We start from the raw sequence: 27,457 nt of genomic DNA, 5'->3' as shown, positions 1-27,457 counted from the left end.
AAGCAGGCAGGATGCTTCTGCCCACAACCCCATAACCGTAAGCACTGGGGAAGATGTGAAGGGGCAAAAAGGACAGTTTGGCTCTTGTTGGCTGGATTTATGTGGAGCCCTTTGAATATCTAAGAACCAATGCTGGGCAAAAATGTGAGACCTCTCTCTGTGGAAGTCTGCTAGGTCTCTACCACACTCCCCAGGATATCTGTCTGATATCCACTCACAAAAGACTGAATGTTTTAAAGTATTTGTGCTCCCTCTTCCCCATTACAGATATGGCTTAACATTTTCTTTATTACTAATCTCAGTCAGCTTGAATTTCCCTAGACCTCTCTACTAATTTTGAAGTTTCTGAGTCACACATAGTTATTTTGCAGTTGAAGAAATCATTATATAGAGAGCCCCGAAGTTTACCCATCATGAGCTATTAACAAGGTATAAAATTACTCTACCTGAGCCTTGAGATGTACTCTTCTGAGCACCTGTGGAAGAAACTTGCGCCTTTGTTATAGTCTGCACAGGCTGAGCAACAATTGTCCCTCCACCTCCACTCACGATGGCTTTGGCTACACCTTGAGTCACAACCTGCTTCGGACCAACAGCCTTTGCTACTGAAGAGCTAGATTTTGCTACAAGTATCTGGCCACCACTGATAGCCACCGCTTGTTTCACTGTTGACTGTAAAGCAGAACCAACTGGAACGCCAACAACCTGCAACAAATAAATAGTGGATGATGTGCTGCTGGCAAGAGCAATCACGTGAATTCTAGCTGGTACCCTTCCTCCATCATTAGACATTTCAGGACACTTTATACACGTCTAGTCATGTATAAAAGCTATTCATCTGGAAACAAAATTAAATGGCAAGAGGCCAATCCCAAGTGAAAAGATAAACTGTTAAACACAACCGGGATTTCAGAGCACCCGCAAAAGATTAAGTACATTCAAATTACAGGGCACTTCCATTTTTTCTGATATCTAAGCAATGGCTTAATTCCAGTTGAAGACAAAGCTTGCCTTGGCAAAGCACAGAGATCCAGAAACTTAGTTTCAACACGTTCATGGGAACAAACTCCCTGGGAAAACTATGGCCTCAATGCAGAATCCACAAAGAGCTTCAATTTTATGTGTTGACAGTAACTGCAGGCAAACACGAGTTTGCATACCTGCTCAAACAGGCAAATAAGGTAGTAAAAAGGAAAATGAACTGTTGCAAATGCAAATATATATTTACTCATGCAAAAGAAAAGCTCCCTATGTAGCCTCTTGTGCTTGGCACATGATTTGACTATATCCACAATGGAAACAGGCAGGAATGGAGACAATTTCTGACACATCTGTCATCTCATCACTACACAGTTACTGTGCCTTCTCAGAAAATGAGTCACTCCTGCCATGGCACCACTGCATTGGCACAGACCCCTACAAGAAAAACACTTGAGTTGCTGCTCAAGTAGGGCTGCTTCCACCTCATGTGAGTTCTGGCTCAGCCTCCACCCCACTGCCTATTTGTCCCATTCTTTTTTTGTTGCAGACCTGCAGTCCAAAGAAGGAATTTGCCTCCTCTTACAGAAAGACTTGGATGAGTTTCAGCAGGAGCTGATGATGGCAGCCAACCTTCTGGGTTAACAGGCTCCAGTTCAAAATCACCCCCACCCCACCGTTCCAATGGGTTAGACTGAAGTAGGAGACGTTCCCTGTACACAACAAAATGCAATAGCACCTGCTCACCCTGCTCCCTTCTCTGGGGCTAAGGTGAACATGGTATGAGCCACTCTGTGCACACAGGGAAAGTAGCTACCCCTGGGGCTGCTGCCAGTGTCTGAGACAGAAGCAAGCCTACACCTGAGAGAAGCATGAGGTGTTGCAATGAAACAACAAGAAAGCCAGCTTACACCATGCTAAAGATGCCCAAACACCTCATACCTTAGACTGCACCGTCCCCTCGCCTGTGCTCACGACAGGCTTCTGTGGTGACAAGGCCAACATGTGACTCCCTTTTACAGTGACATACTGCTGCACAGAGGTCTGCGTGGTTGTCGCTGTCACTGGTAGTTGGGTTTGCTGGGGCAGCTCTCCTGGCTCCTGCTTTATTATCACCTTTTAAATAGGAAGAAATAATAAATAATAAGAAAAGCAAACACCTTAAATCACTAGGGATCATTTCTGGAACAGCCTGTCTGCAAGGAAGGTCAGGCAACAGTCAGTAAACCCAGATGTGGTTCTTACACATCACCAGGTAGACTCTAACCCAGCTCCAAGATGAGGGCTACTCACAACATACAAATGTGTGAGGGGGGTGTCTGTATTTACAAAGCATTACAGATTTGAGAGGTGCTCACAGAAATTACAGAATCGCAGAAATACCTAGTAACACTACAACTACTGGTCATACTAATGATGGACTTAGACAAACTTCTTCAGGCCTTGCATCTCAGAAAAGACCTGACTTCTTCAGGCGCTGCACCTCAGAAAGGAACTAGAACACTTTAAGGTTTCACATTTATAAGCATCTTCCTGCTCAGAACACATTTTAAACCTCATTTTTTTTCCTGTCCTGCAAATTACAACTGATACACCTATGGATATTGTAAATTATTAGAGTTGACATTATTCTCTTGTGTATGTTTTTTGTTTCTCTGCAATAGGCCCTAAATCTAATCACTAAGATCAGTGACTCAAGAAAGGCTGGGGTTTTTTTTTTGCGTTAGATTGCTGTTGGTACCGTAAATGGTAGGAAGCATTCTTCCACCTTTTACTTGGATCACCTAATATTGCCAGAATAAATTCCGTATGGTAACATTTAAGGAAACGTACTCACAAGTGGCAAATCTGACATTCAGAAATCACTATAGCATTTTTAAGAAGCTCCTGATAAATGTACTGCAGTTTACTTTTACTGTATCCAACTGAAAAATAGCTTTAAAAAGATCAGCCTCAATATGACAGTGATTCGAAAAAAAACAAGAAAGCATGAAAGATGAGATAAAAAGAAAGATCACAGGAACAGTAGAGCCACAGGAAAAGAAAATAAGATACATTTTCTGAGAGGTGCTAGACAGCCCTTGGTAGCAAGACATATTGGTTCCAGTAACAGATTTACATGCACTGGAAGTTTGTGGCACAAATCAGCATAAAATTGCATTACTGGGCTCCTTGCTGCAGCACAAAACCCAAGAGGAGTACCTTTGTAAAAGCTCCAAGCCCTCCAGTGACTGATTTGGGGCTTTGCACCTTGGAATGACTCCCGATGGGACAAAGGGGTGGCATAGTGGCAAACAGAGAATCCTCCTGCTGCGAATAGAAAGACATGGCGCAAACATCGGTGAAATGTCCAAAACAAGAAATAAATCAAGTGACTGCTAGTAAAGGATAACACGGATGACCCAGGCAGTCCCAAATTACCTGTACAAATAAGCCATTTCCAGAATCTGTCAACACGTAAGTAAAAGAGTGTAACACACTTAAAACCTACAAAGCAAGTTTTATTTGGAAAGTTACGTCTCCAACAGCAGTAACAGTTTCTTACCATATCATACACAGGTGAAAGGAATTGTCTTGTGTTCCCCCACCAGCTTTTTACACAAAGCATTTCAGAGCTGTAAAATTCAAGTAGACTGAGGGTGGATTTTACCAATGTGTATAAATACCTGATGGGAAGGTGTAAAGAAGATCAAGCCAGACAATGCTCAATAGTATCCAATGAAAGGACTAGAGTCAATGGGCACAAATTGAAACACAGGAAATTCTGTTTAGAGTGTTTTGTTTTGGGTTTTTGTTGGTTTTTTTTTTTAAAAATTTAATGGTGATCAAACATGGGAACAGGTTGCCCAGAGATGTTGCCGACTCTCCACAATCAATGTGAACTCCAAAGCCATTGTTTCACAATCACTTGGCTCATCCTTGTGCTGCATCATGAACAAAAAGCAAGCCCTCAGACTCTAACCTAATACTCCTGCCATCTGTCAGCTTTACTAACACCTAGAGCTGAAAACCAGCTTGATTGTCTGCTGTGATTCACCGCACTGCTGCACAACTAGTAGCAAACAGGGCAGGGTGTGAAGACAAGGGTGAAGGCATAACCAGTCCTCTCAACCACAGCCTACATATCAGTTATTTTAAAGTGGCTGAAGAAACACAGCCTTAAGTAATTAAAAAAAAACCAGTGACAACTTTTCCACCAAACAGAACACAGAAATCAAAATGCATTTCTGTTTACAGAGCTATGATTTTTACATATTTTAGAAAATATCTTCAGTTTTTAACTTCGCCCTGGAAATACAGAATTGAATTCAACTGTTATTAATGACGCGCCTACTCTGACTCATTGAAAATCTCTCAGAAAGAACTATCCCAAACCAGTGAAAAATAGACTAGTGAATGGTTTTCAACATAGTTAAATGAAATCCATCTGAGCAGACAGGCTCTTAAAAGCTGAATAGCTAGTTGCACACCTGACACTTAAGAATGCTACTCTAAAGCAGTTCAATTGCTTCAGACAGCAATCTTCAACACTTCTTCCCTGACAGACGTAGGAAGCATTTCAGTTCCAAATGTAAAGTGATTTGCTCTCTGCAGGCTGACTGGCAAGCTGCCCCCCTCCATATCCAAAATTAATATTCTTGTGACTTGGAGACAGAGAAACATTCCTGTTTTCAGCAGCACACCCATCAGCTGCTTTCAGAAAGAGCCTCACTGACACCAGTTGCCTGCCAGAAATATCTTTCCTAGCACAAGATGTGGGAGAGATTTTATGTGAGACAGCTCACTCCATACCTTTTGGGCTTTGCAAATCAGAAGTGTGAACCCTATTTACCACTGTTTGTTTACACATTTGGTTACTCCACTGTTTACAGGAACATTTTTCTAAATGCAGGCAGTTATATAACCACTAAATGATCTATTTTCAGGCTGCTAGGAGCAGCTGCTGTACAAAAATAATTAACTAAGTGAAGGTTTTGAGGTAGGCACCTCTGGTTTAATCATACACTGTCACTAACAAAGTGAGGAAGATCAAAGTCAGATAAAGAGCTTTCTTGAAAGATAAGACACTTTAAGAGCTATGCCCTCCATGGATTTTCTTGTAGAAAAGCAAAAGAGCAGTGCCTTTAACAGAGGTGTAGGCAGGTCTAATTAGAGCTGCATGAAGTGACACTATCGTCTTGTATAACCATCATGCTCTCATATGGTTCCATCTGTTAGACACAGTAAACCTTCATATGAAATGACAACCAAAAGAGCTTGCCCGAAATGCAGAATTTGTAACACTAAAAAGCCCTATTTAACAGGAAACTGGATTTAAAATGGAAACTACACACCTAATGAGAACATTACCTTGACAACTGAGGTGACAAAACTGCTCCCATGGGTCTTTGATACAGGAGATCCAGTTCCGTGAGAGGCCTGACAAACACTGGTCAGTTTGCCGTTTGGGCTCCCTGTGTATCGGGAAATAAAGCAGATGTCGGGTGAGGGATGGGGAGCGGTGCTGCTGAACGCATGAAACCTCTTCTAACAAGAAACATGGCATTTCATTTTGGCTCTGTATTCTCCGTGAGGTACATCAGTGGGAGTTGGTATGGGCACAAAAAGCCACTAAAATTTCTACCTGCAGAGTCCACACCCAGGAAAAGGTACTCTCCACTCAGAGCTCTGTTTGCTGCAAGCAAATGGGCAGGCACTGTCCTGACACTGAGGGTATCAGCTACAGGTGTGACTAGGTGAAATTAGGACAGTAAACAAGCTGCCAGTCAGAACTTGCTGCTGCAGATGTAGTGTCCTCCATTGCCCAGAAGCCCTCTGAACCTACGCTAGCCTTGGACACTGGCATGGGGGAAGGCTTGGAAGAGGCTGGAGAAGGAGGGAAAAGGAAGGCCAGAAAAGGAGGGAGACAAAGCGAGGACTAACAAGAGGAAGGGACAGAGTGAGGTAGGGAAAAGGAAGAAACAGAAATAGGGAGTGAAGACATACGCTCCTCTGTCTGCTGAAGACTGCTCTTGCAAAATCATCAGACAGATGGTTCACAGCACTCTCCTGACCCCCTGAGATAGATGGGGGTCAGTGGTAAACTTACCCTGCATTATCAGAGCATGTAAACAACACTTGCTCAGCAGCAGTTTTGTTACTGCCATTGGTTTGGTTTGTTAGTTTTTTTCTTTAAGAGATGCCAAAGCCAAAGCCATACAGGAAAACACAATAATAGTCTCATACAGTTGTACTACAATCTGCACTTAAAATTTAAAATAAACGAGCAGCCATTTCTTGTAATATGCAAAAATTTCTTGGGTTTGGGAAGGCTAGTTTTCACAGAGCATGAAGTTTGAGATCTTACCCCTCTTTTTAAATATGATCTGTGACTTCATCTGTAATATCACATTTCACTCAATCCAGCCTGGCTGCTGTTGCCAAAAAGCCAGTTCCACATTCTCTCTTGCTCCCTCACACAGCAGGGTCTGGTGGTGAGGCTATCTGACAAAACTCAGTTTGGGGAGGGGATGGCATTAATCTTCTGCTCTGCCACTGACCTGATCTGACTTGTGCAGAATACGGGGGAAGCGGCAGGAGTGCAGGGGAGGAGAGGTGGCAGGTAGTTTCTTCCAGGACAGTCTGTACTTATATCACACTAATGTGGTGGGAAGCTGCACCTTTAATGGCATTAAGGCTTGTATCTCCAAACCATCTGGTGCATCTACAGATCCTATCCTCCACATACAAATCTTTACCACAAGAACACAAAAGTTACCCAACCATGATGAACCACATATGCATAGTAGACATTCAGGCTGGAGGTAGAGAAGAAACAGAACAGGAAAAAGGCAGAAAAACCCCAACCAAAAAACAAAGAAAAACCACCACAAAACAAACAAACAAAGCACAAACCAAAAACAAAACCCCCACAAAACAAAACCCTATTGGTAAAACAGTGTCAGTGTTACCAAGAAAGCCCCAAAACATACTTCAAAAAATTCAGCTATTATTATGCTCCCCCTACCAACTCCCTCTGTGATAAAGCTAAAATGAACATGACAGCTGGATTCCTTCTATAAAAGGAGGAACCATTATTAAAAGAATTATTGCACTTTCCATCTATGCCCAGTGAACAGTGGGTGTGTTACATGGATGATGCAATTTACTACATGGCTATAAGCATCCTCTGAGATGCTGGCAAGCACGCACGCACACAGAAACAAGTGTGTTTTTAAACAGACAGCAGTTCTTGGCCACAAATCACAACAAATAAATGACTTCTGAGTGACCTTTCCTCCAGCCCCAACACAAAGATTACCAATTGACTCCCATACCGATCACCTATCTCCTGCAGTTCAGTCCTCCCCCCAACCCTGGGCTTATGTCACCACCGAAGCATCTAGGGAATCCAGTTAGAGGGTTCCAAACAGGCTAGAATCAGACCAGCTAGAAGTTGAGAGCAGTAACAGAAACTAACAGGGCTGTTGACCTAGTAACCTGGGTCTGCTCAACCACTTCAACACATCTAGAGCACTATATACCAGAACTTGACTGATCTGCAAGTCACTGCAAGCTCACATGCTTTTTGCCCATATTGGCAATACAGTCCTCACACAACCACCTGTGCACTGTTTCTGTTTAAATCTCTGTGCACCACAGTCTACGTTACTTTCTCCTCTTCCCTTTTTGCCTGCAAAGAAAAGGCCCTCTTTGAGGAGGTATCTGTGAATTCAGTTCGGCCTTACACTATGTGCTGTTTCCTAAAGGAAGTTATGTTAAAAGTCTGAGATACCTGTAACCATGTTACACCAGCCAGTTGTGCAAACCAATAATACCTCCTTCTTTCTTTGCTGAGTACTTTTCCATCTTCGCAAGCTGAAACACTGTTATTATACCAGTCATTTTGAAGGGAGAATGAACTTGAATGGGTAAGACTAAGCCACTGCCTTCTGTGATCACACTACACACCTGTGCTTGTGGCTGCTGCTCCAACCATCTGTCCAGGCTTGTCCACAATAATATACGGATTATTAATGACTGAACTAGTAGAGCCTTGCTTCATGTGCACCGGAGTGGAGGTTGGGGTACGAGGTAGCGGAGATGGACTAGGGGTCGATATTGGAGAACCTTAAGAAAAAAAGTCCAATGCTTCGATCTTGTAAATATTGTGAGAACATAAAAATATAGCAATAGTAGTACTTATTTAAATGCCTTAGAGAAGGAACATTTTTTGAGGATGCAATTCCCAGCCTGAGTGAGATCACAGGACTTGGAGAATGAAAGAGGAGACAGAAGGAAAGGAAAAGGCACGCTAGGCACTATGGCTCATACCTACCCTGGACATTCTCTGCCTATCAGGACAAGCAGGGTTCAAAGGGACCTTGAGAAGCCATCTAGTCCATCCTTGAATCCTGAGGGACATTATGTAAATCATTCTTGCTGCCAAGAACAGTCCACCCAAGGAGATGAAGACAGACAGCTAAGTTCCTTGATAGCTGCTCTCTTTCCCTTGTGGAGCCCAAAGTACAGGCATTCAGAGCCAGGTACCAAGCTGTTCACATAAAAAAGCTGTGCAACACAGCAGCCATCAGACAGGCATGGACACTCTTGTTCCTTCACTGCTCTCACTACAGCAGAAGCCCTTGAAAGCAAACTCTACAGCGTGTAAATTCTGTATAAGAGGGCCAGGAGAAAGAAAAACTAGAGAAGAAAAGAGCTGCATGAGGGTAAACAAGAAATGCAGAAGAAAAGGACAGGCGAGGAAGTGATCAGAGAAAGAACGCAGCAAGCACACTAAGCTTCAACTGCCTGTTAATCTGCTTTCTTGGCAGTGATTGACAATTAAAATGGAACATAAATGCTGATCAAATAAAATCCCCATGTCTTATAAACTGCTTTTGAAATCTGAAAGGGGTGACACTTCTCAGCAGACCGCACAGCCTTGGAAAAATATTTAGCAGGGAAACATTTAAATAGCAAAGATGAACAGAGAATAGTCCAAGCATTTTAAGAAAGATAGGATGGCCCCTGTAATTCTTGCTTTCTGGGAAGGCTTGGGAAAAGATCAAGAGAGGAGCTTATGGAGAAAGAAGAAAGCACTTGGCATAGGTTCAAAAGTAAATCAGCCTCAGTACAATTTTAAGATGTCAAGGAAAAATACTGAAATTTAATTTAAAAAATAACAACAAACCAGGCACACTTGAGGAAAATTATTTGGGAGCAGATCATCAGAAATCACACAGACTGATAGCTGGTGCTTCATCCTCTCTACCCTGAACACCAGAAAATGAAGGGTCATCTTTCAGCTTCACAACATGTGACGCAGTGAGCTGCACATTAAAACTTTCTGATGTAAAACATCATCCAGTGGATGGCATCATGCCCAGGCAGGGAAGGGACTATAAGTGAAATGAGTGAACAGCACCTTGACCATGTTTGTTTCAGAAGCTATCAAAAGAATATCACATTGCTCACTGCAGTCAGCTGACAATTTAATCCAACAGAGGGTGGATTTTTGGAAGAGGAAGGCCAAAGCTGTTCCATCTGAGGAGATAAGGCAAGTAGAAGAGGGACCACTTGAGTTTACAAGGTTGAATCTAATTATTTGTTCTTCTTAATCCATCCCAGTTGTCTGAAAGTGGGAGGGAGAAGAATGGCTTCTTCCCACACACAAATACCCCACATGGAAGGTATGTAGTCACCTGGGCCTTCCTGTGGGTAGCAGTCCAGTTAAAGACTGTCATTTTCATATTTAAAAGCATTAGTGAACAGGGAGAGAACAGGTCTCATCCTGCTTTTGATCTCATGTGAAGCATTTCACACTTTTTTTCCTAGAACATTAAGAAGTGTGTTTAGCTCCTTATTCTAGAGTTTCCTACTGCCTGATGTTCAAACATTGGCAGGAAATCAGGGGAAGGACACAAAACAAGTCCAACTGGTTCACTCTCTTGTTTTCCAGGGTGAAGCACTCAGATAGGTAAACTAACATTCACCTGATACAATCTTGCAACTCATGGTGATAGGCTGGAAGGATTTTCCTGGCGATTCTGCAGGGCTTGGACTCTGACCTTGAGGCACTATTTTACAGCTAGCTGCAATGGGTTGAAAAGCTGAATTTCCATGAGAGCCAAAGGCAACTTTCTGTGTGGCTAACTTGGTGGGAGTCCGTTCTATCGAAGATGGCAGGGAATAAAACGTGGCATGTCTTTCGGTTTCAGCATTCCCAGGGAATCCTGATTAAAACAGGGAAAAGAAGAGAAATAATTCTTAGGCTGAGACATCTAGTTCCTTACTGTGCTTCTCTACACAAACAAAATTCAGGTACGACAAACACGCTCTTGAAGGAAGAAGGACAAGCAACTGGTGGTCAGTGCTGAATGGGGAGAAAGTGGGGTAGGGGGTTCCTCTTGTGCAAGCCTGTTGGATTTGTCCCTGAACAGAAGAATAAAATGCTACTGTGCACAGCCTGTTCACCTGTGGCAGGTGATCAGCCACTTCTCTCGCATTTTCTTGAAGCAGCCTTTCCATTGACCAAAAGCTGCTGGTGGTTTCGAGCATCCTCACTTAGGGCTCCAGAGGACTAAGGCTGGATCTCCTTTGCAGAGAATCTTGCGGTGCATTTTTTGGAGTAGGAGCACAAGGAGACCATCTACTGCCTTTGGACCTGGGTTAAGGAATCCACCTGACCTGATTGCAGAAGGAGATCAATTAACCTGGAGCTGATGCGAGAAGCCATTGCCTGTCAGTATAAGAAAGAGGCAGGTTGACTTCCTTCCTGTTTGCTGTAGCGCTGCTCAGCTAAAGGTGCTGCATATCTTCCTGATTGAATAAAAAGCCTGTGCATTTAAAATTTGGTTGCATTTCTCCTTTTTTGGCCACAGGAAAACAACACATTTAAACAGCGGAAATTCTTCTTGCTGAGCCAGAACACCGCCAGTGGCATTACGGCACCTACTAGAAAGGGCGCTGTGCAAGGCACCAGCTTAAAGCCATTCCTTGAACATAGGAGTGTCAAGATAAATCAAGAAAGGCATCAGACCATGTTGCATGCAACTGTATTTTGACATATAGAGCTGCTGTTTCCAGCAAGTTTCTCACACTAAAACGTGCAAACCATAAAAGACACCCTTGCTTCTCAGCCCACTTAACAAAGCTGTACCATGTAAGCCTTGACACCGTAGTATTTCAGAAAATAAAGCTAAATGCTAACAGAGGCACAGTTTTTCTACTTTACACAAAATAAAAAGTATGCCCAAGTGGCCAGCACTAGCTTGTTTCAGGCAACTCAGATGATCCTAAGGCATCAACTACTGCGCCACTGCAACGGGCACTGTATTTCCTGATCTTACAGGGGAAGGTGAGGATGAGACCATGACATGCACAGATGCCATCCCTCAGACAAACCTTCACTACGTCTTTTTCACTTTCTGTTTTTACACCTCAGTTATATATTTTTTTCTCCCACAGTCAACTCATGTTAGGCAACAACATATATAACTGAACACACTGCTAGACCAATTCCTTAAATCTACACACAGACCCAAAAACATTCAGAAACTGAAAAACCCCTCTGAAAACAACCTGCCAGGAACAAAACTACAAGTGCTATTCAGCAACTTTTTTTCCAACCATATCCACTGCATAAAGCTTCATATTCATTATGTTTAGCAAAACAGAGACCACTCACAAACTCCAGATTTAAAACAAAACAAAAGCAAACCAAACAACCCCCCAAAAACCAAATAAACCATAACAATTTCTGAACTGCATTTAAGAGTACATTGAAGAAATAATCATCTGGGGCGAGCAAGGAGCAGGTAGCACTGGCAACCCTTAAGCCAAAAGAGCAATTAAGAGGAGGTATCCAGAAGAGCTGAAGTTCAAAGAACTCAAATTTCACCAATGCCCGTTCACTTTACCTTTGTCCACAGAAGCATCTGGGCTGGAGTCCCGCAACTGTTTAATTGGCGAAGAAGCTTTGACTGGTGCTGGAATACTCAGTGGCAGTGGTAAGGATGTAGGAACGTCAGAAAGGTCAGACTCCGAAGACTGGGAGAAGAGATATTCCTCACCAAGGGAATGCCTATGTAGCTCCACATCCACTACCTTCCAGAAATAGGAGAAAGGATGACATTAATATTTGGTAGCTAGGTGAATATATAAAAAAGTGAAAACAACTATGCCTTTTCTTTTTATTTGAATGTCTGGAAACCTCTCCCTCTCCTCCTCCCACCTCTGCATAAAACTTCTATTCATTTCAGGGAGACCTCCCAGAGGTGCAGCAGCACCTGAGCTAGGACAAAAATCTTGCAACACTTAACCACCACGGTAAAATAGCACTTCTTCCAGTCTGTGGACAAATCTGACTAGTGAACACCATAAGGAATATAGAGCCCAGCTCCAAGCATCCCATTAAGGAAAGGACTGCATACCCGCTTAGGGACAGGCATAAAACTGCAGCTTGCCTTCTCTGCCTTCTTTTACAAGGCCTTGAGAAACACACCAGATTATCTACTCTTCAAAAGTGTTCTTTAATCACAGGAGTAGACATCTCACATTAATGTTTTTTCCACAGACTGAAAAGCTGAAGTAATGCAATTTCACCATAAAAATTTCCCTTCACTACAGTACAACAAGGAGGAAAAAAAATTAACAAAAAAACCCTTTAGGGATATAGCAAACTATGAGTTATTAATTCATTTATTTTATATTACGTTTTAAGAGTTAATTTTCAATGAAGACACTGAATCTTGACACGTGCAGAAACTTAGAAGTACTGCAAAATTTCAGCAGCATAGTTGGGTGATCCCTTTAACTTAAATTCTTTATGTATGAGATCTGCAGCACATCAGAAGGAAAATCAAGATATTTGGACCAGAAGCTCTACAAAGAAATAAAAACTAAAACTGTAGTACAAGGTAATTTCTTCATGAAAGGCGACCTGGAAACAGTCTCCCCTGAACTAGAAAGGGGAAATCATTACAACAGCCATTAATAGTGACAAGGTGTCATAATAATTTCATTTAGCAAGAGAGCAAAATCTACATTACAGAAATAGTGAAATCAAATTAGTCTAATGCGTGCTTAGTTCCGCGTATCTTTTTCTTTTTAAACATCCTTAAAGGAATCAAAGTACAACATCCATCCCATGACCCACTGACTCACCGTTTCTGCGCCAAGTGTCTGCAGTCCTGTGTAGGTCCTGTCCAACTGGGTAAAACAATACAATGTATTTATATTAATCGGAGCAAAGACATGTATTCGAATTTACAACACAATTTGTTCAAAAGGGGCTGAAACTATGTAAGTTGAGCAGCAGTGCATTAAATTATTTTGAGGCCACGGGATCAGAAATCTGTGTGCTCTGTTTAGTACCCTCTCTTCTGCAAAAAAGCCAACCACAACCCAAAGCCTACACTCCAGTAGAAAGGAGCAAAAAAGCTGAAGGAAATGAGATTGTTGGAGAGAGAGAATCATAGAACGGTTTGGGTTGGAAGGGACCTCACTAGTCCAAGCCCCCTGCAACGAGCAGGGACATCTTCAACTAAATTAGGTTGCTTGTAGCCCCATCCAGCCAGACCGTGAATGTTTCCACAGATGGGGCAATTATTATTTCAATCTAAGAGAAGCCTTTGAGAATGTCCTTCTTTATTCCTGAAATCAATATAATGAAATAATAATGAGAAAAAAAACAGAGATTTAAACTAACCAGCACAACGGCTAGGTACTTTTGATTAAATAACTGTTCACACTGAGTATCAGCTGATGAAGAGGCAGAAAATCCCAGAGGCATCTATTAAGATACCTACAGAGAGAAGCTGGCTTTGACAGGCTCCAAGTGCCCCAACGCTCAGGGGTAGACAGGCCGCCAGCCACAGACAGGGCTCAGCTCACTCACATCACCTCAGGGCTGCCACAGGCTCAGTATGAGAACAGCAAAGATTTGCTGATTTGAGTTCTTATGTGCCATGGGCTGGCTCAGTTTTCTTCTGTAGGCTGGGCTTCCTTCACTGCACAATGTCCATCATACTGTTACCAATTTCTCCCCAAGTTATATGTCTCCAAATACATTTTACTCATCATCTGCATTAAATGTCCCTAAGTTCCAGGGGAACACTTCCAACCTTCTCTACCGCCTATATTTGTGGTTGCAATGAGGTATCTACATGGGCAGGAAATTCATTAACCCAGGGAGGGTTTAAATAAAACTGATCATGCTGCTCAAAGAAACAGGAACTAACCAGGTCCAGACTTAATTCCATTAATACTAGGGACTACTAACGAAAAACAAAACAAGAGCAATGGCCTAGTTTTGCAAGACTGCTGCATACTATAAAACGTATTGGGTGTCACAGGACCAGCGAATGAGTTGAAAAGAAAGCTCTCCTGAAAAGGAACAAGGAACAAATGGGGAATCTCAGCCCCTCCCTGCCCACTCTACCAACAGAGATAATCTCTACCTAATACCTGCAAATGCTGAATGAACAGAACAGACATATCAATCACTTTACCAATAGAAAGATAGCCCTGCAGCACCCTGTCAAGTAAAACCAGTGAGAGAACAATACAAATCTCAAACTGTAGGGAAACAACAGGTAAATGCTTTGTTGCTCTAAGCAGAATCAGTTCCAGCTTCTGCAAGGCTGGAAGGCTACAGCATTGCCTCCAATATAGCCAAGGTAAGAGGCTTTTCTGGATCTTTTTTGATTCTCCAGCTCAGCTATTCATGTGCAAATAACCAGCATGACATACACACAACAGAGAGAGGCAGAAGCACACATGCAAGCAGAGCCTCTTCTAGATTATGCAGGGGAACTCATTTAATTGCCTTTCTCTCAAATACTTTTTTCAAATACCTTCAAATTGTGTATGATATCGATCCTCTTGTTCTGGCTATCCTTGAAGTGTATCTGGACTCTCACAGGGAATTCTCCCCAGCCTCTTCTAGTCAGGTGAAATGGAGGTTCTCTGGAAACAAATGGTGACTCACATTCTGGATGCAGAAGTGGCATAGCTTTCACCTACCTCTTTTTCAGAAATCCAAAGGCTGCTTTTCTAACTGACAGCTGAAGTTATCTCCAGGCTTGCTCTTCACCACAGGGGGAACGTAATCACAGAAATGAGAATTTTATGGCTTTGGACAGCTGAAAACATACTTTTATTTTGCACAAGGGGACAGGGAAGAAAAATCATGAAACACTGTTCGATGAGAGAACATGGGAAACAAGTGTCTTTGAGGAAAAAGAGAGGAAGGGGAAAAAAAAGGCTGTGTAATACCAAATGAAAAATACTTGTTTCAAAAACGCCAAGTCAGCTCTGGGAGACAGCTGCAAGGTAAGTTTTCAATGCAGCATTTTGCAACCACTTTCTGCTATTCTGTGTCTAGCAGCAAGAAGGCACATGCTTCTTGTAATGCCAAGAGAACAACATACAGACAAGGAAAAGCTAACTCAACCACTGTTATTCTCCAAGCTGAAAAAGAAGGGCATTTTATCTCTAACATTTACCATTACTTTGTTTGTATTTCAGCTTGTTGTTATTGCAAATCCCAATTGTAGTTTTGCAATGAAACAAGAAGCAAGATGTTTAAAGGTTATTTTTAGTCCAGAACATCAATGTTCACAACAATGACAGGGACTGTGCAACAAGAAATCAATTAACTAGATTGGATTAAAACAGAAGACAAACATCACTGACATCAGATACTGGAAACTGAGAAAGGTACTAAAAGACAGCAGTCACATGTAATTTGGTATGTTATCAAGAAGTGCAAAGGAGCATGCTTTCATCCTGCTCAGGGTTGCCTTCTCAGAAACATTAGTGCGCCCTATGCCTTCTATCTCAGATATGCCTTTTGGGAGTTGCCTCCCGTTTAATTTTGCCAGAATTAAATTGCCATTCTGTACCTAGGCAGTCTCCCCACCTTCTTCCAGGCAGGCAGCTGAATGCCCTGTGGAGAATAATTTCTTTCGGAAGACGAAGTAGTTTGAAGGAATCCTCCCGCTGTCTTGTCCAAAGGAGCAAGAATGAAAGATTCACAGGGCATTTTTCTGCCGCAGTAAACAAAGAACCAACCCTGCTCATCTCATTAGGGTCACAGCTTTCAATAAAGGTTTGGGAGACGACAGAGAAGCTTCCCTCTTTCTGCAGCACCAACACCATTACACTGATGGGAAATTCCTTGAAGCATGCAGCCAATGGCACTGATCTCTCTCTACAGCAGAGAAGTATTTGGGAGAGGGATAAATCTTCTAGCCCAAATGCACATGTATCATTAAAACTAAGTGCAAAAGAGCTTTCTGAGACTCCCCTTTCTTTTCCACACTGGACTGAGTGGGAGGTAGAGAACATCCCTTTTAGCAACAGAAGTCTAACCTGCACCGCAGACAGTGTAATGAATACAGGAGATGTGCAAACTCACATGAATAACATAAAATGCAATAATTAAATTATATTTTTTTCAACAGGAAAATTAAAACAAAACAACAACTGCTTGGCACATTTGCTACATAGAAACTTATTTATTTTTACTATTATTTTGGCGTAAGTCAAGCCAAGCCAGAGGTTAAAGACAGACATGGAATACAAAACCAGGAAATAAAGTTCCTATCTTTCTAAGAAACTTGGCAAGCATAAATACTGGAATAATGAATGGAATAATTCCTTATTACCTCACTTCTACCAGGTCATTAGGTTTGTAACTGGGATGGAGGAAGAACCAAACTTTCTTGACAAAATGATTTATGCTGGGTTCTCTCCGAGAGCCTCGGACATACACCATCCATTTATGGGTTGACTGATCATTTTCTTCCCTCTTGTCAGGGGGAATGTACCTGGCAAAGAAATCAAAAAACACACACAAGACAAAAATCCCAAATAGGTAAATACCACAAGAATTATTTCAGGAAGGATTAGGCAAAAAAAGATTAGAAATGGTAAAATGCCTATGTGCACCTTGCACCCTGTATGGTTCTGCTTATTATTCCTTACTCTGACAGTTCATCCAGCTCTACAGAAGAACTCCAGAAACAGATACAGGTCCCATAACCTACTCTATGCTTCTAGTATGTTCCCTCAACTTTAGTGCACAACTGCCATGCGAAATCTCTCCATTAAAATATTTGCTTCTTAATTAGGCTTAATTTTAACATTCTAACACTGTCAAATCCCCTTCTCCCTCTTTTCTGATATATCAAGAAGTCACAGAATGGTAGGGGTTAGAAGGGATGTCTGGAGATCATCTTGTCCAACCCCCCTGCTCGAGCAGGTACACCTAGAGCCAGGGGCACGGGACTGCACCCAGACAGGTTCTGAATGCCTCCAGGGAAGGCGACTCACTCATTGGAGTCAAATCACCCCAGATCACATCAGTAACTCTGCTTCCATAAATACAAAAAAATAATAATTCTTAAAAATTTTTAAGAAGCTTCATAGTCAATACTTGGTTCCAGGTCCAAGTTTAGGTAGATTTTCAGGACGCATTTCTAACACTAAGTCTCACCAGCAAATGTTTGCTACTTTCTATGCAAGAGGATAAGATTGATTTGAGTAGTGCAAGGGTACAGAGTTAAAACCTGGGCTTGTCAGTTTCCTAAAATGCATGCCTTTCTTCACTAACTTCCTCCAAGTTATATATTTTAATCTGTCTTGATTTTTTTTTTTGAAAAAAATTATAAATAAAAACTGTACAAATTAATTTCTTCAGACTATGCTGGACTTTCATAATTTTCCTCACTCCGGTAGTATGTTTTGGTTTTTTGTTGTTGTTTTGTTTTGTTTAAAAACCGACATTGCCCCTATGGACCACTGAATTAGCCATTAAGACAATTTGCTTTTCCAAATTTTCACAGAAAAACTTGGGATTTCTAACTTGGGATTTCAGAAAAGGCTGAAAGACTTTGTGTCTGTGGGTGTGTCTCTGTGTGTGTGTGAAAAAAACAGCTACTGAACCACCTGTTCCTCTCACAAGAAAACTCATGCAGACACTCGAGGAGGGCAGCCGTGGGTACAGTGATTACTCAAGGGTAATACCTCACAATGTGACAGCCTAGTAATTTTATTTGTCTCCCAATTTTAACCTCCTATGCCATTTGATCCTGAAATAAAGGGCCATCCCTCAGACTCTGGATACTAACTTGGAGACGTTGCCAACCACAATTGTTTTCTTCACATAAAGCCGTGAAGTCTCATCGTTTGACAGTCCGGCATTTCGTTGTCCTGGTTTTTGAGAGCTTGAAACACCCGAACTGTCCTGAGGGTAGGGGAAGAAAAAAAAAAGGCAAACAAAAAACCAAACATTCCTCTTAAACATAATTTTGTTTGGTGCTAGAACAGTAACGCGTTCTTAAAATAAGTAAACCTGCATAGTTAAATGAGAAACGAACAATGAATCATTCCTAAAAATACCGAAATTGCTATCTAGGCACATTTAAGCAACTCAGGCATACAATGATATACTACCTAGCCAAGTGTATGCTGCATGGCTTAATTAAGCATACATTATGCGACATACCATGGATCTGAGCCATGATTTCAGCTTGGGTTTCAAAAGCACTGCCACTTCACTGAAAAAAAAAAAATAACCAAGCATTGCTAGAATGGCACCATGTTGATCACCTATCAGAAACAAAAATAAATCTCCCATGAGTGGCTTCTGAAAATCTAAATCCATCTCACTCCTAGCCTCTGCTACTTTGAGGGACTCCAATGATGCTTCACAGTAAAGAATTGAGGCTGGGCTTGAGACAAGAATTCAGCTCCAACTCAACAGGGACAGCAGTCGTACCATGTCACTGACATCTAGATAAGCCTACAAATCCACTGCAATTCTTGGGCTTAATAAATCCAGCCTAAGCAACCTTATAACATGACCTCAGCTATTAAGCAGTGGCCAAGACTCCCTGGTAAAACAATGACATGACTGCTGAATACAATATCAATAGTATTGCAACTTGTTCAGTTGCAAAATGTAGTCATATGCAATGAGATACACTCATCCCCAAATTGGATTAGCGTCGGTACTCCTCTGGCAGGCTTGACAGCTTGAAGGAATTGGAAGGAAGCTGAAGAGTCTCATCTCACCTAGCGAGCTGCATTTCACCTGCAGCCAGTGAGACAGCCTGCCTGGGGAGCTAACTGCAGCTGACAGATGAAGCATTTCTGTAGCTGCACAGCAAGCCATAAAAGGAATGGATTCAGGTCAAAAATAACACAGAAAAAAGTAGGGGGGAACAATGACAGAAAGTATTTTTAACCTGGGTAGGTCTGGTTCAGTAAAGCAAACCATGATATTAGCACAACAACAAGCAGTGCCACCAAGAGAAAAACAACTCAAACTACGCACCCAGGCTCTACTGGCTCACACTCCCAGGGTGAGCTAATCCACCGGTGTCGCTATGTTTTCTCCACAGGCTGCTGAGGAAGCCAAACCTAAACTCCAGTGATTCAAGCATTCTAAGCAATGCAGTCCCCATGAGTACCCAGGGCCAGGCAGCAGCATTACTTCTTAAAAAATACTGCTGCGAATGACACATCTTGCTCTTTGCTCCTGGCTGTACCCTTCCTGACCTGACTTCCACCTGCACAGCAAAATCCTTTGCTCAAGCTGTGAAACACCTCCTTCCCCAGAGGCTACCAACCAAGGCAGTGGCAGATACTCGGGCTAACACGAACGCTATCACCACTGACTGGCTGAATTCTCTGTTGGGCAAGACTGAGTTAAGAGGAGTTACCCAAGTTACATACACTTCAGTTAGCCTTACAGCAAAGCCAGGCTGAGAGAGTGGGAGCAAGCGGTTGGAGAGGGTAAGAAACAGATCTTCAGCAAGGTGGGTGAAAACCTGAAGAGCTCCTGGTGCCAGCACTGAGTCCAGACAGAGCACACACCTCCAATAACTTGACCACCACTCGAGTTTTACTTTACCCGGCCAGTATTTCTGCTCTGTCTCTGGTCCAGGCTGTTTGTCAACCGCTCATCTGCATCCAAGTTGCCATTGTCTTTGTCCAGGAGAAAGTCATTGTGCTGAGAGAGCGAGTCACTCTCAGAGTGGTTGGCAGATGGGGTGTCTGAGCCCTGGTTAGCTGGAGATGACGATCGCGAGGGCGATTCCAAGAACTTCTTGATTGAAGGGTGATTAAGAATTGTAGCATCGCATGACCTGGTCCCCTGCAACAAAGACATTAGGCAAATCTGTCACTATTTCCCTGCAGCCCAGATGAAAACGAAGCCATGTCAGAAGCAGAGCAAAAAGTCAACATATGAAGAAAGAGCAAATATTTAATCAGCTGCCTTGCACGAAAAACAGAAGCCACAGAAGATAAAAGCTTACAATGGTTCTGCAGAAACAGGATCCCATACTGAAGCTGTTCCTTTAGACCTCTTGATCTCAGAAACCCACCTGGCTTTGGAAAGGAGGACTGCAGCCTACTGCCCCTTTGAAAATAACCGCTTCCCTTCCTGTGCAGACACATACGGTCTTATACAATACAAAAGACCACAGCTGCCCAATTCCTGCAGGCAAGCAGGGTATGTAAATGCATCAGGCTCCTTAGTTTTGATACAAACTGGCAGTCTTGCCACTGCCTATAAGGCAAGCTACATGTATTAGCACCCTGCCTTCTTCCAAAGCTTAATGGAAGATAAAGAATAATGTGCTCAGGCATGCTTGCAAACTTTCCTCAAAATAGACATCTTAGAGCTAATCTTAGGTCATCCCAAACCTGCAAGGGGGATGACAAGGTGGGTATGTGTGTGCTTAAATATTTTTTTTCCCATTACTGTGACAAAGGCCCAATGTATTTTTTCCCAAGTTTCCTTTTAACCTCAGAAGTAGCAAAGAAAACACCCACAACTCAAAGCAAGTGTCCCTCAGCCACTTCTTCCAGCCATCAGTCCTCCCTGTAACCTTGGTTTGATGATGAATCAACTGAAGGCGCAGAAACACCCCTCTGCCAGCAGCAGAGCACTGACAGATAAGCTCACTCCAGCTCCTGAAGCCACAGAATCACACTAGAGTTGCACTGACAGCTTTCCTTGCAGGCAGTACCCGCTGAAAGAGGCTTTATTCTTCGCTGCCTGAACCACCCAGATCAGCCAGGCTGGCACAATTATTCAGGGGAAGGGGGCAGGTCACAAAATAAAACAAATCAAGAAACTGATTTGGGAATTGTTTGTTTGTTTTTTGTTAGTTTTGTTTGGAGGGTTTTTCTTCCTTTGCAGGGTTATTTTTAATCCACTTTAAGTAGCCTGATCCAAAATTTTACCAATGTGATGGATGGAGGGGCATGGGGACAGATACCAGCACCACTATAAAGCAGCAGAACTGCCCTGGAGAGGTGGTAGCAGGAGTGGAGTTAAACACTGATCCACCTTGGGCTTTAGAGGCTCATTTGAGAGCTTTCTTTCCAGTGGTCTGTTGGGTACATGAGTGAAGCAATTACCCGCTCTCAATTACCCACTCAAGAGAGTTATATCCATATATCCAACAGCAGTGGGACACACACAACATGGTCAAAAAAACCCCACACCCAAATCAAATCACCACCAAGAACTTTTTTTTTTTACCTCTAGTCAAGTAAACTGACTAACACCTTGTCCACTAATTTGTGGGGAAACGTAATAAACTGTAAGCATATGGAATCATAAGCCTCAAAAACCCAGCAGCAGCAGGTTGAAGAACTGTTTATATTTACAAGAACAGGTTAGGAATGTGAAAAATCATCTTCCTACTTCTGAATTAAACTATAAAGATTCCCATTCTACCAGAATCAGTAACAAAATCATTCACTGCCAACTGAGTCAAACATACCTTAACCACACATTAAAAACAGACAGCACAGAAAACTGAACCCAGTAACAATTTCAAAATAAAGAGAGAACTGATTTAGCCTGCATGCACATCAGGACTTTTAGAAAAAATTAAGAATGTAATCGAAGATATAGCTACACTGGCCATAAGCTCCTAAAAACTACAGGAAAACTAAACAAAGCAAGGATGCACCAGTAAGTTTTGTCATTGTTTCAAAATGTTCACAAAAGTTATTATTTCTGGCAAGTGGGAAAAACAAACATGGCAGAACAAGTAAAGAATGGGGGACAGTGCAAGTTCTTGCTGACACATGATGACATCGGATAAAAGCACTTTCAAAGATCAGAACCCAGCTCACATTCTTTAGCCGCCTACACAAAAATCAAGTGGGGGAGAAGGGATCTCCAAGCCTCCCAATACTACCATAATCCTTCTTAATTCCAGTTGCTTAGCTCAAGTTCAGTGAGGGAAAAACAAGATGGACCTTTTTGTTTTTACCCCCCTCCAAGTCTTCTGGAAATCACAATCGGAAAACAGCAGTAGCAGGGTGAGTCATTACCTGGAAGAGAAATTCCCATGGTACTAGAGTGAAGCCCAGATTTGTGGCATCCACCTACAGTTTTCCAAAATCAGCTCTTTACTGGAAATTAGATCAACTCCCTGAATTTAATAGATGGTAACTAAAAACCTAAACTGGTAGTGAACTGCGCGTCAACTGGGAGTCTGCAGGAGTCATGAACAACCTATGATTACCAGCCCAGTATGGAGAGAGTGCTCAGAACTGGGGTTTAACTAGTAGGGTTTGGGTTTTCTTTAATCTCATTGTGAATTTTTGATCTCCCTGTGATATCGCTTTGATTTACCTCCTGATTTACTGCTGCCATCAGTCTGTTCACCAAACCACAGACTGGCTGCGAGGGTAAAGGGAGGATGGTTTCATGGCACTGCCCATGACTCAAGAAATCTTGATTTTTTTTTTTCCTGAGAAGTTTCAAAACCCATCTGCTTCCACTCTCCTCCTGTGAAACTGGAAAACACGTTCCCCACTTTTCAGGGCTCTGAAAGGACAAACTGTGCAGTGTATGAGAAGCAAGGTACACTTATACAAGAACTGGTAAAAAAGCAGAGTATTTCAGAAACCAGAACCAAGTGCTGCTGAATGACTCCTCAACTGCCGTGTACCTGAGGGGCAGCTGGTGATGCACAGGTCTCCTCTCCCACTGCCATCCCGTTTGCAGATCGCATTCCACCATTTCAGAAAACCACATCTCAAAACCAAACATCAGCTGAATAGCAACTGAACTACACATCTTCCTTAGTCTTATTATTCCCAAAGTAATTTTTACCTCTCCAGCTTTAAGGAGACCAGCAGATGCATAATAGTTAGCCACAATACAGGCACGCAGCTTATCCATCATCCTTCTTGCTTCAATCAGGCGCTATGAAAAGAAGAGGTAACATATAGTAACAGATAACCAGATAATCACTGCAGCAATCTCCCCAAACCCTGACACACCAGGATCTTATGTGTTTTTAAGAACAAAACCTTTATACCTGATCTATAACTTCAATTTCATGTTCTTTACTCTTCATTTCGACTGCAAACTGTTCTTTTATAATTGTCTCAATCTTCTGCACAGCAACATCTCGAGCTGTAGAAGGCCACACATGGAAAATAAAGAAAAAGGAAGTATTTATATCTTCTGGTTTTAAGGCTCTATTTGAAAAAATACAGATTAGAAATCATTGTAGAGTGAGAAGTGAAGGGATAATAAGTTCAGTGCATACGCACACACAAAAAGGGAAGGATCATTTTTCTGCAAAAGAAAGTAATTGGTCTTAACAAAAAACACATGTATCTTTAAAAGTTGGAGGGCTGTTTTTTTCCTTTTTAGGTGGAGATGACACATAAACTGGTCCTGTTCTTCCCATCTTCTGTTGTTTACTTATGTCTCAGTAAAACTGTAAACAGTAAAAGGAAAACTCAAGTGTGCTACAGCCAAGTGCAGTTACTGCTGCAATTACGCAGGAGTACTCTGGAACACTACATACATTTTTCTGCTCTCTTTGGCCCGATTCATATCCAAGAAATTTACACCATATCATGCAGCAATAATTAGGCAAGCTAATACTTTACATGTTCAGCACTGGCGTGAAGTGCAGCCTGCCCTGGAGTGTCTACAAGCCTTTGACTACCCATAAAGGAAGCTATATTATTGAAAGCTAGTCTACCTCTTACAAAATCCTCTTCCAGCACAGCAGCCAAAAAATTTTAGCCTTTCAGCAGGAGTTCACTGACCTTGGTGAAAAGCATGTAGTTTAATATTTCAAACTGTGCTAATACCTTACTGCAAATTACCAGCTAAGAACTAAATTGGCATCTTATTGTGTTTTTCTAGAATATGTATAAACATAGGAAGAACAATTTTTGTTCTACATCTACCATAGTGTTTAATATTGCCCTTCCTTTAAGTCACCTCCATTATATCAAGGGGGTTCAAACAACATCTGTTTTTAGCAAGTTCTAACAAGAACCTGGAAAAGCAGCAATTGTACTTCTAAAAAAAAGGCTGGAAACGGTCCTCCAGCCTGCATCAGAAGTATAGTGACCCCACTGCAAAGCAGATCAGAGAAATAGCCTGGGTTCCTCTGGAAAAACAAAACAAAACCACCCCCACAAAAAAACCCCAAACCCTCACATTGTTTCTATGTGGAATAGGAGGCAACAGCACCAAGACTTTGTTTTGAGCTTCAGAGGAAATATTTGTTTGACTAAAGGGTACATATCTGTTTGAAGAGGCTTCTAATATCCCAAAAGAAAGAGTAAAAGAAATCAAAAGCAAGAAAAAACTTTGCAGGTATGTTCCAGCTAGCATACGTAATTTTACTGTCTGATGAGGTACCTACAACAGCCATAAGGCAACTGATGCTCTATTTGCAACAGGGGTATCCTAAATATTTTTACCTATTTCCAGATACCAATATTTTTTTTTCTAGGACCAGAAATAGTTCAAACCTACATTAAAACAGAATTATGGTTGAATCTCTATAAGTAATGCAAAACGAAATAGCAGAGGGATATAATTTCCCTCAAACCACGAGCATCATGCCTAGGAAATTCACATGTAAGGCTACACTTAAAATAAATCTAAACAGATTAAGGTATGAAGTGTACAGTTCAGACAGGGACAACTGCATCTCCTCCCAAGACCAAGGCCATGCAACACCAGCATAGTGACAACTGAAGCACTTCAGGATTTGTGGATATATTACAAAGACTTTTAAAAACATTTTATTTTCATATTTTTCCCAGCTTAATGTCAACCACAGTCCCTAATTAAGATTGTGTTAGGGAAATTTGTATGTTTAAGGAATTATTGTACCGAAAGTTGGAGATCTTCCATGAAGGAAGAAAGAAGCCAGTTTGGAGAAATCGCCTGAATGGAAAGCTCACTTTGGCAAGGAGAGTTTTCCAAGGCCCTGAGACTTTTCTGCTAATTATTAAGACCTTCTGAAAAGTTGCTTCCGAAGTGCATTAAAAACCTGTCTGCAGTCCCTGGGACGCTCCAGCACAGAGGGTGGCAGGCCTCTGGGAGGCCAGGCAGGGCAGGCAGCTGGGAGTGGTGATGTTCTGCCACAGCCAGCTCCATCACAGCTCCACTGTCAGGGCCCCTAACAGACCTGGCAGACAGGACCTGCTCAGCAACACATTCAACCCAGAATTCAGCCTCCTCAGACTTGTCCAGCTGTACACTATCCTCCAAAACATCACCCGTGAAGCCCCATCATCTGTCCCTCTCCAACTGGCAGCTCCAGCACCCTGCTCTGTTCCTGGATCTTCTTCAGATCCCACAGCCAGCTTCGGTTTTCTCACCTCCCTGTTGGTCAGCTCCTCCCATCACAACCCTCTCACTAGCTGTGCTATGCCAAAAATCACTCGCCTACTCCCTGTCCCAGGGGCAAGAAGCTCTACCCTCGTTTGCCCAGAGATGACTGCAACCTGTCCAAGGCATCCTGCCAACAGGCTGGTTCCCAAAGCAAGCGTGCCAAATGCAAACCTACTCATCCAGCTATTCCCTCCACTACACCTTTTCTTCAGTCAGGTAGCTACTCCTCCTCCCCCACTGCATCTTTCAAAGTCCCTTCCTTCTCCCTAACTTACCCGTTCTACACTGCTCCATTTCACTTTATCTGCCTATTCTTGCAGTCATTTGTCACCCTCCAAGAGCCAGTCTACCTACCGCAGGGCAGTGGATTTCTTTCACCCCTACTGCAGGGCCATGGATTTCTTCCCCACCTCTGTGCTGTACTGTAACCTGTATCCCCCAAAATGTAAACAAATTGCCAATCTTTCTGGAAGCAGACTTTGACTGTGAAACAGATGAATAGGATGGAGCACATCGCAGCATGGGAGGCTGCTGGGAAGATGCACTAGCAAATACTTCAGCAAGCCACAGGAACCAAAGTGCATGGCTGGGGCCTTGGAGAGCTTGTGTTCTAGCTACTATCATGCACCAAAGCCTGTGTGCTCAGCCCTTACTGAAGCCTGGTTCAGCTAGCAGGTAGGAAAGGCTCCGTGTATGACAATCACATCTTCATTTGCCTATACAGAGGTATCACTAGCTCCTTTGCTCAATTTCTGCTCTTTGACCCCTTAGCTCCTACCCCAATCCCTTCCTGACCTGTCTGCAGGAAGCATGCACATCCATAGGATTTCTAATTCCACTCAGGAGAAGATCCCCTCAGTTCAGACAGCTCCTACCTGACTGTTCAGCTGCTTTGTGACGCTTGCTGGGATGTGTAACGGTGATCTCCTCATAGTCAGGGTCCTTCTCTGCGATCACTCTCTTGATCCCAGACATGTTCACTACACCTCTGAGAGAAAAAATAAGAGCATTAACATCATCAACAGTGACCTTCTGGGCAGGCTTCAAACCTTCTCCCGCAGCTGTGGGTACCTCCCGAAAGAGGTGGGACACCCCCTTCCCCGGTTGCTACAGATTAACCCGCAGCTGCCGAGCTCAGAGCTGGACCTGTTCTGTACGGTCCAGAGGTTCGAACTGTCTCCTGATCGCTGAAGCTCACCACGGCCCGTGCGTACAGCCACGGCGGTGCCGCAATGGCAAACCACTGGAGCAAATGGCACAGCCCCCTGCGCCCACCCCGGCGAGGCCTGCGCCGGGCTCCGGCGGGCAGCCGGCTCTGTGGGGTGGTGGGCGACCTCAGCAGCGACGGGTTTCCCTCAGCGGAGGTACCACGGCCTGCGGCACGCCCTGGCACGGGGGCAACGCTCGGCACCGCCGAGCCGGGACCTCCAGCGACCCGCACCCCAAACACGAGGGGACGCCGCGCCGTCGCCCGGCGGCGCGCATGTGCCTCAGCACGACCCCGCGCCCTCGCTGGGCTGCCGGGGGACACCGCGGCTGTCCCCCTGCGGGAGCTGCTCACCCCGGCCGCCGGCCCCTCCCGCGGGACGGGGTAGCGCCTCCCCTCCGCCTGCCCCGCGGCCCCTCCGAGGCGGGAGGCGCCGGCCGCGGTGCAGCACAGCGCAGCCCGCCCGGACCCGGATCGGGGGGGGGGAACGGCGGCCGGACGCCCTGCGGGCGCTGTGGGCGGGGCACTGCCCGCACGGCCGGGCCCACGTGCGCGGCAGGCGCCGCTCCCCTCCCCCCGCCCGCGCACACAAAGCC

The 27,457-nt window shown here is 43.4% G+C and overlaps 1 protein-coding gene across 6 annotated transcripts in view; it reads right to left on the bottom strand.

Moving 5' to 3' along the window:
* The window catches only part of YEATS2 (YEATS domain containing 2), a 51,196-nt gene that overhangs the window by 23,623 nt on the left and 116 nt on the right, over positions 1-27,457 (bottom strand). For 3 of the 6 annotated variants that reach the window (XM_064457282.1, XM_064457284.1, XM_064457278.1), the window contains exons 2-16: positions 26,530-26,642; positions 23,322-23,419; positions 23,114-23,206; positions 19,883-20,125; positions 18,096-18,211; positions 16,632-16,793; positions 14,817-14,928; positions 13,126-13,170; positions 11,880-12,066; positions 9,954-10,193; positions 7,930-8,088; positions 5,329-5,432; positions 3,181-3,288; positions 1,921-2,094; positions 447-705 (exon numbers count right to left, since the gene is read on the bottom strand). In XM_064457282.1, the coding sequence (XP_064313352.1) occupies positions 447-705; positions 1,921-2,094; positions 3,181-3,288; positions 5,329-5,432; positions 7,930-8,088; positions 9,954-10,193; positions 11,880-12,066; positions 13,126-13,170; positions 14,817-14,928; positions 16,632-16,793; positions 18,096-18,211; positions 19,883-20,125; positions 23,114-23,206; positions 23,322-23,419; positions 26,530-26,629 (2,200 nt within the window). In that variant the 5' untranslated portion in view covers positions 26,630-26,642. Of the gene's footprint in view, positions 1-446; positions 706-1,920; positions 2,095-3,180; positions 3,289-5,328; positions 5,433-7,929; positions 8,089-9,953; positions 10,194-11,879; positions 12,067-13,125; positions 13,171-14,816; positions 14,929-16,631; positions 16,794-18,095; positions 18,212-19,882; positions 20,126-23,113; positions 23,207-23,321; positions 23,420-26,529; positions 26,643-26,852; positions 26,872-27,215; positions 27,340-27,457 lie in introns of those variants that run through there. The other 3 variants (XM_064457279.1, XM_064457280.1, XM_064457281.1) reach the window with 3 other exon arrangements.

Source organism: Phalacrocorax carbo, chromosome 7, assembly GCF_963921805.1.
Source record: "Phalacrocorax carbo chromosome 7, bPhaCar2.1, whole genome shotgun sequence".
In the NCBI taxonomy this organism is placed as follows: Eukaryota; Metazoa; Chordata; class Aves; order Suliformes; family Phalacrocoracidae; genus Phalacrocorax; species Phalacrocorax carbo.
The sequence above is the reverse complement of the archived record's forward strand: the minus strand, read 5'-3'. Positions and strand labels throughout refer to the sequence as shown.